The sequence below is a fragment of the Phalacrocorax carbo genome, chromosome 1 (assembly GCF_963921805.1).
Source record: "Phalacrocorax carbo chromosome 1, bPhaCar2.1, whole genome shotgun sequence".
Taxonomy (NCBI): Eukaryota; Metazoa; Chordata; class Aves; order Suliformes; family Phalacrocoracidae; genus Phalacrocorax; species Phalacrocorax carbo.
Genome location: NC_087513.1, coordinates 144900701 through 144917045, shown reverse-complemented (window position 1 = coordinate 144917045; position 16345 = coordinate 144900701). Strand labels below are relative to the sequence as shown.

The 16345-nt window shown below is 40.4% G+C and overlaps 1 protein-coding gene across 1 annotated transcript in view; it reads right to left on the bottom strand.

Annotated features, from left to right (window-relative positions):
- Positions 1-16345, bottom strand: part of GABRB3 (gamma-aminobutyric acid type A receptor subunit beta3) — a 114121-nt gene that overhangs the window by 33138 nt on the left and 64638 nt on the right. Inside the window, exon 4 of the mRNA XM_064438385.1 lies at positions 2371-2591. Coding sequence (XP_064294455.1) covers positions 2371-2591 — 221 coding nt within the window. The remainder of the gene's footprint in view (positions 1-2370; positions 2592-16345) is intronic.

The following is a 16345-nucleotide window of genomic DNA, read 5'->3' as shown; positions in this document are numbered from 1 at the left end:
TGTGTTTTGTGGCACATAAAACTTGAGGTTCTGATCTCAGCCCACAGGATGAATCACAGAATCACAGAATGGCAGGGCTTGGAAGGGACCTCTGGAGATCATATTGTCCAACCCCCCTGCTTGAGCAGGCACACCCAGAGCAGGGGGCACAGGAACGCCTCCAGGCGGGGTTTGAATGTCTCCAGGGAAGGGACTCCACACCCTCCCTGGGCAGCCTGTGCCACTGCGCTGGCACCCTCACAGGGAAGGAGTTTTTTCTCACGTTTCAGTGAAACATCCTGTGTTCCAACTTGTGCCCATTGCCCCTTGGCCTGTCATTGGGCACTACTGAAAAGAGCCTAGTCCCATCATCCTGACACCCACCCTTCAGGTATTTGTAAGTATTGCTGAGATCCCCCCTCAGTCTTCTCTTGTCCAGGCTGAACAAACCCAAGTCTCTCAGCCTTTCCTCATAAGGGAGATGCTCCAGCCCCATGATCATCTTGGTAGCTCTCTGCTGGACTTGCTCGAGCAGTTCCCTGTCCTTCTTAAACTGGGGGGACCAAAACTGGACACAGTACTCCAGATGTGGTCTCACTAGGGCAGAGTAGAGGGGGAGGATAACCTCTCTCAATCTGCTGGCCACACTCCTTTTAATGTCTCCAGACATTAAAATCATTGTCTCCAGATTGTGGCTCGAGGCCAATGCCATGGAGATGCTCTGAAGACACAAGAAGATAGGCTAGCAGTAGAGCAACATAAAGCTCAAGTCCTTAAATCTGTGGAGCTAAGGCTCAGCTATTTTCTTCCTTCTGATCACAATGCCCTATATTTTGCCAAGATTTAATTTCAGACAGTTATCCTTCATTAAGTAACTCATCTGCTTCACCCCATGGATATCTGACTTGGGATATTGCACGCTTTCAGAGGAAAGGGAATGGAAAGAAGTGTGCCACATGTGAGACACTGGTGAAATCCCTGCTAAGCAAATACTAGCAAGTGAAATGCAGTCTGCTTGTGGACATTTACATTTTGCAGAAGAGGAAGATAACTTACTAAAATATGCTGGTTTACGACAGATAATTCACACCTGAATGACTCCAAATGTTTTTAGAGTGTGACAGAAAGACTTCTGTAGATTATGATCACAGGAGTTCTAATCTCCAACACTTTTTTATTATATTGCTTGTGGGGATGGATCTTGAGATAAAGGAAACAAAGATATCTTGCATCATTTTTTGACACTTAGCTACTTGTGGAAAGGATCCTAAACCTGCAGTGTTCCATTTTGGGTCAACAGCATGCGAGATGAAAGCCTCCTTTTGCTAAAAACAGTTAATTATAGAGATGACATTTCCTGAACATCCTAAACTTCTTTCAAGTTTCATAATAGGCTGAGGCTGTTTTTATTTGGCTAGAAAGATTCATCCAATTGAATTCCATACATGAGATGTAAAGGAATTAAAGAGTGAGAGGCCAAGACCCAAGTCAAGTAAAAAGTTCAACTGTTGATAAAAAACAGAAGCAGGTAAACAAGTCATAACTGCACCATCTGCACCACTTTTCAGATATCTTTCATTTTTATATGAGGGACCATTTATCATGCACTACGTATATGCAGCAATCTTGAGTATTATTTATGCTTAAAAATAAAAGAAATTTCCGATGATGGAAATAGAACTTTCACTGGCAAAGACTTGTTTTGCTGGTACAGTTTAAACCACTGGAGCAAATACAGTAACCTGTCCAAGGGAAGCAACTTTTTGGTACCCATTAAGATGTTTGCTAGTGTAATTATGTTTATTAAGGGAAGGATTTTTCAGCATTCCTAACCATCAAAGCTATGACAGAAAACAAAAGAAAACACAGGTCCAGCCTAAAATACATAGAAAATAGGATAATGTAAGGTCACTTTGTGCTTCTGCTTTGAAACATAACACACTGCAGTGCTGATCCCTGTGTGAAGAAATCACTGAAGGTACGCATAGCCATCGTCTTGACTGTGGCTGACTATTCAACCAGGGCTGCTTGTGGCTTTTTCTTTATAGACTACAGACACATCAAGAGACAACATAAGCACCCACGTTCAATCTTACCGCCTGTATTTTCAACAAAATTTTCAGGTTTACAATTAATATTTGCCTTTCTGCTTTCTACAGCCACCAGGCTTTCCAGATGTGGTAACTCTGCAGAAACAGATAAAACCTGACTGAAGGTGCTTCTGGCAAAATTAAGAAACATCGAGTGTGTCATTTGCTTTCTACAGGCATCTTTCAGAGTTACAGGGAAGGTTACATAATACACTACCCAATGTTTGCAATAAACTTGTACCAGGAAGCAAATATCAACAATACATAACGACAGCGACTAAATCATCACGGAAATACAGACCTGAGGCCGTAAAGCACTGTTCCGTCCGGGTGAAGGCGAATCATTCGATTCTTCACAGTAACACCATGCACAAATGATTTCTTGTCATTTAAGAAATAAGTGTCAGGCACCCAGAGTTGATCTGCCACTCGGTTATCAAGTGTGAGGTTGAGAGGTATGCCAGCATAAGCCAGCCTCTTATCTCTCCAGTACTGTTGAAAATACATAGTCAAAGTGTAATCCTGGTGACGAAAAAGAGAAGCACAACAGTCAATCATACTTGCCAGAACTAGAATTTTTTTTCCCTATCACTAGCGTACTTTGTTGTTGGTTTATTTTAATTTTATATATTTTTTAAAAAAGTTTAATAAAACCATTAAATATTCCTATTGCTTATTAAACAATTCTAATAATTCAAGTATCATTCTAGTCTAAAGGAGCATTTAAAATCTTAAGAAATTCAGCTATTATTAGTATGCTTTATCCTGCTCCTCCATTTCTTTCATTTAGTCCCTCTGACAACTACCTGAAATTATGATGTTTGTGGGACGATCAATAAGGTAATAGGTAAATACTGCCATCTTCCCCATTTTTAAAACTGACAGATGAATGGAAAAATATTCACAGTATTTTGAAGTTGTATGCAAAATTGTATCTGAAAAATAAGCTGCAAAGATGTTGTCTATCCATGTGCCTTTGTGTAAGACTGCATCTTGCAGTGACATAAAGATGTTCTCATTAACAGGCTACATAGGTACTTAGAAGAACAGTCAATTGCAGTAAAAACCTACTAAAGTCAATGTCTGATTTTCATAACTTTGTCAGTTAAGGTTCATGGTGTCTGCTAAGAGCTGTGATCACTAACATAAGAGCCTAAGCATGGAGATCTGGTTTAAAATTCTTTATTTCATTGCAGAATTTGCTAAGAAAAAAAATGGGTGAACATCTGAAAATAATACTTTCTTATATATGGAAATTAATGCTTACAATTAAAGAAAACACTGCTTTTAGGTCTGATAATATTGCCATATTAACAATGAAAAAAATAAGATGGTAAGTGCAGGCCATTAAAAGTCTGATTTTCAAATTACAGGAGTGCTCTACATGATAAAACTCTTTATGAAACTCTTCACAAAATGCTGAGAAATGTATGTGATCTCCAAACACATTTCAATATATAGCAGCAGGTGTGTAAGCCACAGGATACCTGCGTTTGCATCTGGTTATACAAGCTGGCAATACAAAACCCCTCAGGCTTGCTGCTTGTTTGGGAAAAGAATGCTCAGGCTTTCTAAGTATGACTGTTGGGAATGGTCCATTCTTGTAATGGGTTTCATGTGGAGACAACCCAATTTCAGGCACTGATCCTGCCCTGCTTCCCTCAAGCCCTGCAGCCTTTCCTTGAAATCAAATGAAACTTGAGCATGACTTCACACTCAGAGCCTTTGCATTTTTTATTCAGTGATTCATTCTCTTTAATGAGGGAGCCACTATAGCTTTAAGAAATCAATTTTAATTGCTTAGAAAAATAGATCATTATAGGTATCAAGGACAAGCTGTTGCTATTTTAGGAAACTAATAGGAGACCTTTGAAAACAAAAGGGCCCGGTGATGGGAGAAAGGAGCCCGTGTGGAACTGCCTGGAAGGAAGCTCATTCTTCAAAATTCAAATCTGACATGACTGCTCAGGAGAACGTGCTCCGACCTTTTGCTCAGAAGCTTTCTTTGGTGGGACTAACCGTCCCTGCTCATCACTGAACAAGGTACATGCTACACTGGGTGCGCTTGCCTCACTCCCATTAGCACGTCAGGAAGACCACATCTCTCCTCATGTTTTCTGCCACCAATTTTCTGACACTGATTCATTAGAATGAATATCCTCTACCAGCTCCATTTTGCCTTAATTAAAGCTTGTTTCTATTAACGTTCAAAATTTGCTATGTGCTTGGCTTCTATGATAGTTCGCACATCAATGTCAGGAAACTGGGGATTATAAAAGCTGTGGACACATGAGCAGTACACCAAAAGCTCACTATGCCTAAATGCACAGTATATGCACAAAATAATGCAAAACAGAAACAGACAGGGTGGCACTGCACAGCATTGAAAAAAGTGAGCTGGCTAGCCCTAAAATATAAGAGAAGCAGTACATCTGAGCAGAAGAGAGCTTTAGGCTAGGCTCCTTTTTCCTTTGGCTTGAGGTAAAATATATGTTAACAGCTAACAAATGGAGTAATTAACTAGCTAAGTAAAACTAATGTAACAACACAAGCAATAATACTCTGTCATTTTATTTGCTTATTTAACTAAAATTTATACAGCAGGGAACAACAGAGTAAAAAGTTTACAAATTGCGCACAGGAGCAGCAACATCCAGCAAACGTCAAGAACTTTCAGTGTCTTGATGGAAAGACAAACTTCTAAAAAACATCCTCTAAGGCACAAATTTCATTAGGGCTTTCTCAATTAACCTTCACTTCTTATTTTACCTACCTATACATCTGCTAATGTATATGACTGCATTTGCCTGTATTGAAAGCAATGATACTGTGAAAAGTTATTTTTTAAAAAAGTACATTATTGCATGCAAAATATTAGTTCATTCCCAGTTCTTCACTAGGTGTCTACTAAGGAAAATGCTCATGCAGCATCTTCTGCAACAGCAATGTACTATCCAGATGCCCTGACACATGTGCCTAACCCCATTCTCTGCACTTTGAACAACAGACATAGCAGAAATAGAGTGACCAAGAAAGCATGTGTGCTACCACACACCTTGAAGGATCACTGTATATTTGTGCTCTGTCAGCCTGACCTGATCTGAAGATAATGGGATAGAAAGAATGAATATGACCCATGTTTGTTCATCATCACACTTTTTCTGATAAGCTCAAAGCAAAAAGCAGCAGCAAACTCATATTAGAACTGCACTGAAACTGCTTGGTTGCGCAAGGACTGATAAAACGAGCAGGAAAGGCCGGTTCCTTAGGGCGGACCTACCTAAGTCACTGCCAGCAGAAACTAAGCTTATTAAAACCCATGAGGATGTCAGCTCTCATTCTTCGATTAGCTAATTTGCTAGGCTTTGCCCCATAAAGGAGGATTTCCCCTTTTCTATAATCCAGAGGAAAATAAAAAACTGTTTGAGTGTCGACTAGAAAAAATGCACTAGGTATTTCTCAGGTAAAATGAGAAAATGGACTTCTACCCCTGGGGTGAGTAGCCTACAGAGTTTGTTAAGGCCCACCTTCCTCCAGAGGAGCTTATGATGACTAGTTCCAATATAGAGGTCAAGAGGGTAGATGTCTAAAGCTAGAAGAGATTAATGCCACTACAGCTACTGTATTAGGGTGCTATTTTATATCAAAGATGACACAGATCTGCCAGCTTAAGAAATTCTAACCACTGCACAGAGCACGGACAATTTCCTCAGCATCAAAGGCCTCCATAAATAATCTTTTTTTCCCATACAATACCATGCCACATCCAAGGTCCCCCTTTCCGCTCACCGGTTCGTCACATTAATAGACGCTTTAGGTTGAGAATGGTAACAAAATCACTCAAAGCCCTGACAGACAGACAAACACGAAGCTTCTGAATTACAGGAGAAATGTCCTCAGAACATAAAAGGCTGAACTGCACAGGCCACATGAGCTTTCTGCGATGTATTGAAAGACCATGGAACATCCTACAAGGATAAAGAATGGTGATGAGCATCCTTGACTTTCTAGAACTACAAAGATGCCACTAACATAAGGAAAGGCACACAGAAAGATGTGCTGGTGTTTTTTCAACAGTTTTCCCTGTGGAAAAAATTAAAAGTAAAAACTCAAATAGTAGATAATACTAGGGAAGGAATTTAGCTACAAAGGTAAAGAGGCCTCTATACAACTTAAACAGAGTGCAATATATCTGGATTCGTCATGTGTATTATCTGTGATTTCAAAACATCTTAAGCAAGAATTAGAGAGACTCACAATCTTATATGGTGCTAACTACGTACAAAGAAATTTTTAAGTGTTTTCTACATTATATTTGTCTCTTCACAGGCTGAACATACCATGTTCAAGCACAACTATGATTTAACTACAAAGCCACTTCAAACAGGCAGAATGTATTATAGTATGCTACTGTATAGAACCTAATGCACTGACTATAGGACTAATGAATGATAAATACTAATGTGCTGTAATCTTAAAAGCAAACAATAATTTGTTTTCTATTACAGGGTTTGTTACCTTTAGCTTTTGTCTCCTGCCCTCAACAAAAAGGAAATAAAATGTTTAAAATATAGTTTGTTCATCAAAATAAAATTAACCGCCATATAGCAGCAATAATGCTCTAAAATTGACTATCGCTGTTTACAGTCTTAGTGTGTTATGTATCAAGGATGTTAAAGTTTTCCATTAGCTGCAAAAATGTTGTGTTTCTTCAAAATGACTGCTAGACAGAACAGTATAATTAATAATTATGATGGAATACTGTTAATATGACAGCTAATAAAAAGAAATTATTAACGAAAAATAAGTAAATACATTGAAAATTAATGGAAATATTGGAAAAAGTTATGCAGAGAAGAACTATTCCACTGCTTGGGAGGACAGCCTTGTATCTACTTGTAATGCAGATTCCTGTCTTAGATTTGCATTTGGACATAAATACTCAACCCGGTTTTCTTAACCAACAGACAAATGTGATTATTACCATTGGATTTTGAATTATTTATTTTTTATGAGCTAATAAAGTAAATACTCATTCAGTGGATAAACAGATGTGTTGAAAATCCATGCCTTAGTCTCCATATAACTTCAAGGTCCCTTCCCTCACCTTCCACATAATTTCAGAAATTAGCTATGGCTGCTGTACTATAAGAAGCTATTTCTGAAGCATTGATGATTGAGTTACACACTTCCCAACAAGCCCAGAGTGAGCTGCAAAGCCAAACTCATGAATCCTACACTTTGACAACATAGCTGTAAATTTGTCTCCCTACTATACACAGAAGAGACCTGAGAAATAGATTCATGAACAATTAATTCACATATAAGGATATAATAAAGACATATTCAGAAGGGCTAACCTTAGGAAGTCAGAATTTACCAGCAATACTGGTCAGCTGTGTGAGATGATCACTTCAAGATTTTTCTCAGCATTTAACATTTTCTAAAAGCTTCAGCAACTTTCATTTAAAAAAAAAGTTTTATTAAAGAAAAGATTTATTAAAGAAAAACTTACACTGCATTTTACCTGTTGACATTTTGATTTGCCCAATGTCTAAACTACACATTACTTATTTAATTGTCAGTGAATGGAAAAAATCACCAGTCTATTCTTCTGTAAAGTATTTTACAAGAAAACTGCCTGATTAGAGCCTCTCTTGTGTTAGTTGTACTTCATGTGCAGCCTGAGTGAAGGAGATTTGTGCATGCACACAGACACACACGCATCCACCCTACCCCATCAAAGCACCTTCCTCTAATGTTTCTTGGTCTACCTGCTGTTATACTCAAGGTTCATCTCACCTATAAGATCCTGATCCAGGCGTCTCTCTGGCACCACTCCAAAAAACCTATAATAATGACCAGTTGAAAACACAGCATGTTTTTTCCCAAGCATGTGGCTAAAATAGTCTTCTGTTAAGAAAATGCAACGCCAAAGCAGCTCAGTTACACTGATTTCACTGTGACCCTCCATATATCCATGTTGTCTTGGTATCCTTTGTACCAAATTACCATGCTTTTTTCCCTCTTCTACTGAAACACATGAAGATGGTGTTATAAATAGATATAAGGAACCATTTGATACTACGAAACAAAGTTTTCCAAATAAGTGTATGATTGCAGGGGTGTTTCATGCTCTATCGTGCCCTTTGGCGCAAGAGTTTCCATCTCCACCACAACCACAGCGCCTTCTCCGAACAGCCTGTCCCCCACCGAGCATCTCTGGGTGCTCTGAGGAGGGTTGCCATACCAACCAGCACTCTGCTTTCTGCAGGCAAAGGGAGCACAGTTGACATAGCAACCGGCCAAAGCAGCTTCTCCCCAGCTTTTCCGGGACAGGTGGTGGTCACTGCAAAAGACGAGAAGCTTCTCAGCAGGAATGAAGGAAGCAGCCGAGCACCCTTGGTGGGTACTGTCCCATGGCACCTTCCCACCACAGCCACGGGGGCTTAGTCTTGGCTTTTCCCTTTATGTGTTCCTCTGCCCACAACAAACTGACAGGGATGTCTTCCTGCTCTTGGGGTGTTCTCTCATCCGAACATTAGTGGCCACCAGCTGACAAGGAAGCAAATGCTTGGGCTGAGCTTTGGCATGCAAATACAGAGGGAGACAGAAGAAAGTAAGTGCCTGCAAATATTTCAGTTCAGGAACATAAGTCAAGACAGTAAGAAGCCAGTCTGGGCTGTTTAAGCCCTGACAGACGGGGGTGGGGGGTGAATACTTAGATATTCCTTCTCTGATTGAGAGTATCACAGGTATTGCAACACCATAGGCTTCTCAGTAATCAGGAGTTTCTATTCCCAAAGGACGGATCAAAGAAAAACTAACATACACCTTTACACATCAAGGGTATCATAGTCTCTGACGTGGTGGCAGAAAGCTAGCTAAAACAAGTATGGTCCTTCACTACACCCCTGAAGATCTGCCCAAAGATTACATGGCAAATTGCAATCAAAATCTACTTGACAATGGACAGATACAACATAAGATTCAACATCTGATGGAGCCCTCCTAAGAAAGAGGAATAGAAATATAAATGTCAAATGTTTAGATGCTATACTGAAAACTCTAACAGAGACCGCATCAGAAAAATGCCCACCAAATATCCTTAAAAAAAAAATATAAGAAAGAAAAATAATGCTAGGCTCAGTGAGACACTGAACTTGCTTCATGAAGTATAAATTTATTTATTTTAGAGCTGACAGGACCTCAAGAAAACAGGTACATTTAATTGCACTAATTGAAATCCTGCTAACAACCTACAGGGGAAAAAAAAAAAATCAACCTTTATCAGCTGTCAGCTGGTTGCCACGATTGAGGCAGCTGACCTTAGAGAGATGGGAACTGACAACTAATGGATTGTGCCTCCTACACAGTAGCGGGATGTGCCACCAGTGAATTGGAGAAATGAGCTAGTGCCCTAAAATCTTAAAGCTATGGGTTTGGTTATTTTTTCTGGTTATGCAATATGAACAGAGGCTAAAAATTTGGGATCTACCAGGCATCCATTTTAGGGAATGAAGGATTTGTGATACTTCCACTTTGGTCTTTCCATAAATATATCAACTTATCTCTCTCTTTGGTATTACCTGAATTATCCATAAAAATCTGGAAGAAAAAAACAAAACTCAAGGAAAGCCCTATAAGTTGATATTATTTGTCATATTTGTTCAGGTCTTCCTGTTTCTTACACTATTGTATGCATAATTATTTTAGCGTCTGCAAGGTGTTTTAGAACAGCAGTGGTGGAGGTAGTTAAAAGCCTCCATAGCTGGGCATACACAGATGTGTTTTAAATACGTGACCATAAATGTACAGCTCCACTCCCCTCCTATTTGCTATGATTGAACATGAAAACCATCCAAAACAGTTTCCAGTAAACCTGGATTTCAGATTAAAAAGACTACAGTCTTTTTGACACCACAGAATTGTAAAAAGACCTTTCTAAAGACACTCCAGAACTTGTATAATATTTTTTAATCACTTCTTAGTTAATAAATAAAGCAAAACTATATTTTGGAACAGAGAGCTAAGGGCAACATGCCCTTGAATGAAAACTGAAATACATATCTGCTCCCATCCACACCTTTTGGTTAAAGAAAGGAATATTTACTCCACTGTGGGGAGAACTTTTTAAATTTTCTCCCCTCCAAACGTATTCATTTGCTGACTCTGGGAGCCAGCCAATCTCACTGGCAGTAGAGCAGCAAGGGATGATGCCCAAATTTCTACTCGTTGCCTGTTATTATCTGAACCACCAGATATTCTTACAGGAAATCCCATTCAAGACAGACGCCATGAACAAAATGCCCTTTGAGAAAGATAGTGAGAACGAACTGGCCATGCTTTTAAAATAAATAACTTGAAACATGATCTGTGTATTTTTCAATATTGCGGCACACGCCATTTGGGTGTTCCAGGCCTGGAGGGCACCCCAGACCTTGCTGGCCCTGTCGAACCCCAGGAATCCCCCCTCCCTGCCCAAGTCCCAGGACCCCATGTCATCACCCCATGGTTCCCCCCACCCTGCCCAGGGCCCAGGACCCCACATCAGCCCCCCGGGGCCGTCAGCCCCTGCCTCAGTGATGCCGCAGCAGGGCCGGTCTCCAGCTCCCCACAGCCCTGCCCTGCCCAGCCACAGGCCCCGCCGAACCAGGCCCACCGCGTGCCCACGGCCTGGCCCGGCCCCAGCCCGTCCCCGTCCCCAGGGAGGTGCCCGATGGCAGGGCCGGGGCTGCCCCGGCGCCCCCCGGCTGCCCCGCGCCTGGCTGGGCTGGGATGGGCCCGGGCTGCCAGGCCCTGCCCTGGCCCACCATGGGGAACCTCTGCTACTACAGAGACCATAACAGGATGGCCACAGCAGCTGTGGAATTTTATATGTAAATGGACAGTTCATTGGGACCAGATATTATGTGTTCATTTTTGAGTAAGTAAATAAACTAGAAGAGATTTCTCTGCAATGGCAGAGAGTCAGAAAGGTGATCAGTGAACTGCCCTGTGCAGCCTATTCCCTTCCCTCCAGACATGTTACTTACACTGCCAGCTTCCCTCACTTCACCCTTCCACTCTATCAGAAATGCTAAATCCAACTTTACATCTTGCAGTAACATAATTGGAATGCATGCTAAGTCAAAAGGAAAACAATGTATTTGCTAAAAACTCATTACTGCGGGTAGGATAAACTCATCACGTGCCACAGCTATGCTCATAAAACTTGGTAAAGCGCAAAATAAATGGGTAAAAAAAGCCAAACACTGCATCCAAGAGGAAATATTACAAGCATATGAGATATTCAACCCACACACAAACCTCTTGCTGTGCAGAGACTTAGGAAAGACAAGGAAAAGAGTGTGTCCCCTGTTAGTGCCATTTAAAAAATTTGGCTATGAGTGATTTTAAAGGGAAATGTCTTGCTGAAGGAGAGTCTCCCGTCCTGCATGTGATCTGAACACCCTGCAAAAATCTGGTAAACAGTTTTGGAATCAGGGAATCACAATGTGCCACTGCATAAAGAAAGATGAGGGTTTCAAACTGCAATGTTGCCCAACTCCTGAAGCTACAAACAGGACAGTTTGAACAACTGACCTGAAATACTATTTAATCACAAATCAAAACTTCCAGTTTCGGTAGCCATATTTTTTGAAGAGGAGTTCTCTGATGACAGTGAGCACTCCCAGGGGTTTGTATCCTGCACTGGGTAATGTGTTGGCTACTTTCCCCTTCACGCAAACCTCATGAGATTCAACAAGGCCAAGTGCAAGCTCCTGCACCTGGGTTGGGCAACCCCCAGTGTCAGGACAGGCTGGGGGATGAAGGGATTGAGAGCAGCCCTGCAGAGAAGGACTTGGAGGTACTGGTGGATGAAAAACTGGACATGAGCCAACTACGTGAGCTCAAAGCCTGGAAAGCCAACCGTATCCTGGGCTGCATCAAAAGCACCGTGGCCAGCAGGTCAAGGGAGGTGATTCTGCCCCTCTACTCCGCTCTGGTGAGACCCTACCTGCAGTGCTGCGCTCAGCTCTGGAGCCCCCAGCATAAGACATGGACCTGCTCAAGCGGATCAAGATGATCAGGGGGCTGGAGCACCTCCCCTGTGAGGACAGGCTGAGAGATCTGGGGTTGTTCAGCCTGGAGAAGGGAAGGCTCCAGGGAGACATTATTGCGGCCTTCCAGTACTTAAAGGGGGCTTACAAGAAAGATGGGGAGGGACTCTTTATCAGGGGCTGTAGTGATAGGACGAGGGGTAACGGTTTTAAACTGAAAGAGGGTAGATTTAGGTTAGATATTAGGAAGAAATTCTATACTGTGAGGGTGGTGAGACACTGGAACAGGTTGCCCAGAGTGGTTGTGGATGGTGCATCCTTGGAAGTGTTCAAGGTCAGGCTGGATGGGGCTCGGAGCAACCTGGTCTAGTGGAAGCTGTCCCTGCCCATGGCAGGGGGGTTGGAACTAGATGATCTCTAAGGTCTCTTCCAACACAAACCATTCTGTGATTCTGTGGTTCTATGGTGTACATACAGCAACAATACTTTCCTCAATGCTATTGGAGGCTATTTTCTGACATCAACACATACGTGTAATACAAGATACTTGCAAAGACAAAAAACTGAATGTCTGTTTCAAGTAACTATATGTGGAAGGGGCTACTTTTGTATTGCTACATTCCTCCTAGTGTAGTAACAACTGAAAGGACAGAGGGCAAATATTTTTATTTCCTTGGAAATTTGGTAAAAACATTGAGAACTTAAAACTTGGTTTATATACCTCCCTCACACAAAGTGTTCTTCCCTCACTAGACAGTTACTCTGATGTATGTAACGCTTCTCCTGCAGCAAAATTACTCATATAAATCTGTGTGAGGTGGACATATTGATTCCAAAGGTGGTCCTCAAATTCAGAAGTAAAGACACAGACCAGTTATTTAAAGTACTGGAATCTTTCCTACCACAGGTACAGCCTATAACCACTGCTCAATTACTTACCTAATTCATCTACTATTGTCAAATACCTCAGAAGCAGCAAAGTGCATTTAAGAGGCAAGAAATCATTTTCCTCAATGAGGCCTTTGGGTGAACAAAATGTGGCTGAGTAAAGGAGCATGAGCAAGCTACATTATATACCATTGGTTTCAGCCAGAGATTAGTATTCTGCAGAGCACCTCAGTTATGATAATCAAATGGCCTCCTCAAATATGAAAATTATATCCTTGATCATCTACATCTGCTCCTGCAGTGCTTTTTCATGCTGGCTGGAGAATCAGTCCTTCAGACAATGGCATAGGGATGAAGGGTTTAGATTCATCAAGAACTGGACAAACTTTGTACAAAGTCAGTACAGCAGAAATAGGATTAGTGTAAAGCTGCTGGAACTAAAAACCAGGAAGGTTACCAGAGGAGGGGATTGGATTAAAGACTATAGGAAAGCCAACAGGTGCAGACAAAAATCTGGTTTGGGGGATGAATCATAGAGGGCTGAAATTAAAAAAGCTTTATATCCTTGAGAAAAATATAAGACAGAAACTGGTAAAACTCATTTAGGACACAAGTTCAGCTCATTCTGCACCCAAAAGTACCATTTGAACATAGCATACAAAAATAAGCAACCAGATCAAATGCAAACATGCTACTATTGAAATGTTATTAGCTTCAAATAAGACGAAGGAACTAGGATACCTAGTTTTAAGTTAAAATATTGACCTAATAGGAGCATCAGAAGCTCGATGGAAGGAAAGCAGTCACTGGAAACCTGTAACATAAACCAAACTACATAGGCAAGGAAAAGAAGGATGCAGTGTGGGTTAAAGAAAGCTTTGCATCAGATAGTTAACTGTACTGAATGTTACATATTATCTCTGCATTAAGATGCCAGGCCTACATAAGTATTAGAAATAAGCTGTCACTGCCTAACCAGGATGACAATGGTGTCAGTGAGGTGCCAAGAAAGATTTAAGAGACAGCAGAAAAACAAATTAGTAATCAGAAACTTCCATCACCCCCACATAGACTGGATAAATGTCAGGTTGGGGTGTGATGAAGAGACTAAATGACACCACAAATAACTGATTCATGGAGGAGCTTTTGGTGAAATCTGAAACAAGGCAAGACACTCTTGACTTGGTTCTGAGCAACATGCAAGTCATGGGTCAAAATGCTGTGACGGAAAACTGCTCCATAACCCTGATGGAATTAGGAAATCATCTTTTAAAACCAAGTCTAAAATGACATTTAAAAAGTATTTAATTTCAAAGAGTAAATTGTATAAAAAAGAGGCAGCTCATTTCCAAGTTGGAGAAAAAAAATTGCTTGTAGTCCTCATAATATGAACTTCTGTATATCAAAAATAACTGTTGAGTAACAAACAAAATCCAGAATGTTTAAAATTTCAGGTAAACAATTTCATTAAAAGTAAAAACATGTATTTCAAAAATAAGAAGTCACATCCAAAGGAGTAAAAAAAAAGAAGATAAACATAGAAAGGCAAGCCAAAAACACATAAACAATAATTTGCTACAGGCATAAACACTTATTATAAGTCATCATATAGTCTTAAAGAAAGCCTCGTAGAATAAAAAAGTAATGCCTGCCAAGGATTAATGACCAGGTAAAAGACAAGAAATACACAACAGAGCCTCGCAGCCAGTTTTCACAGCAGCAGAGGTCACTTGCAGACCTGAACAGGGATCTGTGCTGGACTCCATTCTAGTCATCATTCTCATAAACAGCATAGACAGGGGATGCACATTAAAGTGTTTATATTTGCTACAACATTTCCCAGAACAGTAAAAATGAAAGATTTGAGTGTGAGGAGGTGCAGAAGGACAGCAGCATTCTGAATGCCTGAGTGATACAACAGATAAAATTCAATGCTAATGCAAAGTAATGCATATGGGGGAAAACCAGTCCTAACCCTGGGCCAAGTGGTAGGTTCTGAGCTAAATATGACCACTCAGGAAAACAAATGTGGCAATATTAATCAGCAGTTTTATGAAGAGATCAGTTCAATATTCTGTAAAGCCAAAATATGCAAACAGAATGTTAAGACTGTTTGGCAGAGAAATAAAAAAAAAGGAAAAATTATTGCACTGCATCAGTTTCGTCTACCTACATACTGAATACTGTGTGCAGTTCTGATCCCCATGCCCAACAGGACAGAGTATTACAAGGTACCAGGAGGGGAATGAAAGGTGCAAAACGTCTCCCATATAAAGACAGACTAAACAGGCAAGGACTTTTCTGTCTAGAAAAGAAGCAACTAAGTGATATATTGCAGACATCTAATAATGTTGTGGAGGAGGCCACCAGCTATCCACAGCTCTTCACTTGTAAGAAACAGAAAGGAGCAAAAGAAATTACCAGATGTTGGACTCAAAACTCTATTTTCATGCGTATGTATATGGATGTGCATGTTTAAACTGGGCAGTTCTTACCCACTGCTTGACACCAAAAATACACAGAGGTCGCAGAAAGCCCCTGAACAGTTTCATAGTTTGATGCTGGGAGAATATCGAAGAAATACCAAAATTTAGGCTCATCCTACTTTTATACTCTTCTTGAGCCTTTGCCATTGCCCACAGTTGCAAACAGGAGACTGAGAAAGACGGACTTTTGGTCTAACTTCATAACACCATCCTCATGTCCTTTTCTTCATGGAGTGCACTATTAAGTCATTTAGGACTCTACTGCGTTTCCCATGAGCTGATGTGGTTGTCCTGTGGTGTTAATAAGCATTGCTGTGGGGGCTAACAACTTATCATTCCTGGGGGAAAGGAAGTAGAAGTTGTGACCTGTAACACTTACAAAATTCATTTTTTATTCAACGGCAAATGAAGATAATTTTGTACATAGGATTTTTGCAAATAGCATAAATATGCCAATGTAGAATATTTAACTGCCTGTCAAAGTTCAGAAATTAATCTAGAGTTGCTTCTTTAATGATGTTGAGTGATAGTTATGTTAACTTTAATTTGTCTAACATCTGCTCCTGGAAAATGTAAGCAGATGCCTCTAATTATTGCCTTTCGATACTTGTATATGCATAGCATGAATAAGAACATGAAAAAATCAGTTTTTTGTGAAGTAAAGGTAAAATGCCATTGGAGCAAATGACACAGCAATGAATCAGATAGCTAAAATACCTATTTTATAGTTAGGAAGTTAGCAGATAAACACAAGAGATACATTACTCCAAGTGAAAATATTGTTGGAAGATGATACATTTATTTAGTCTATGTGAAATTTAAATTAGTTTGGAGCTTGAAGTCAGAACTGTGTTCTTTC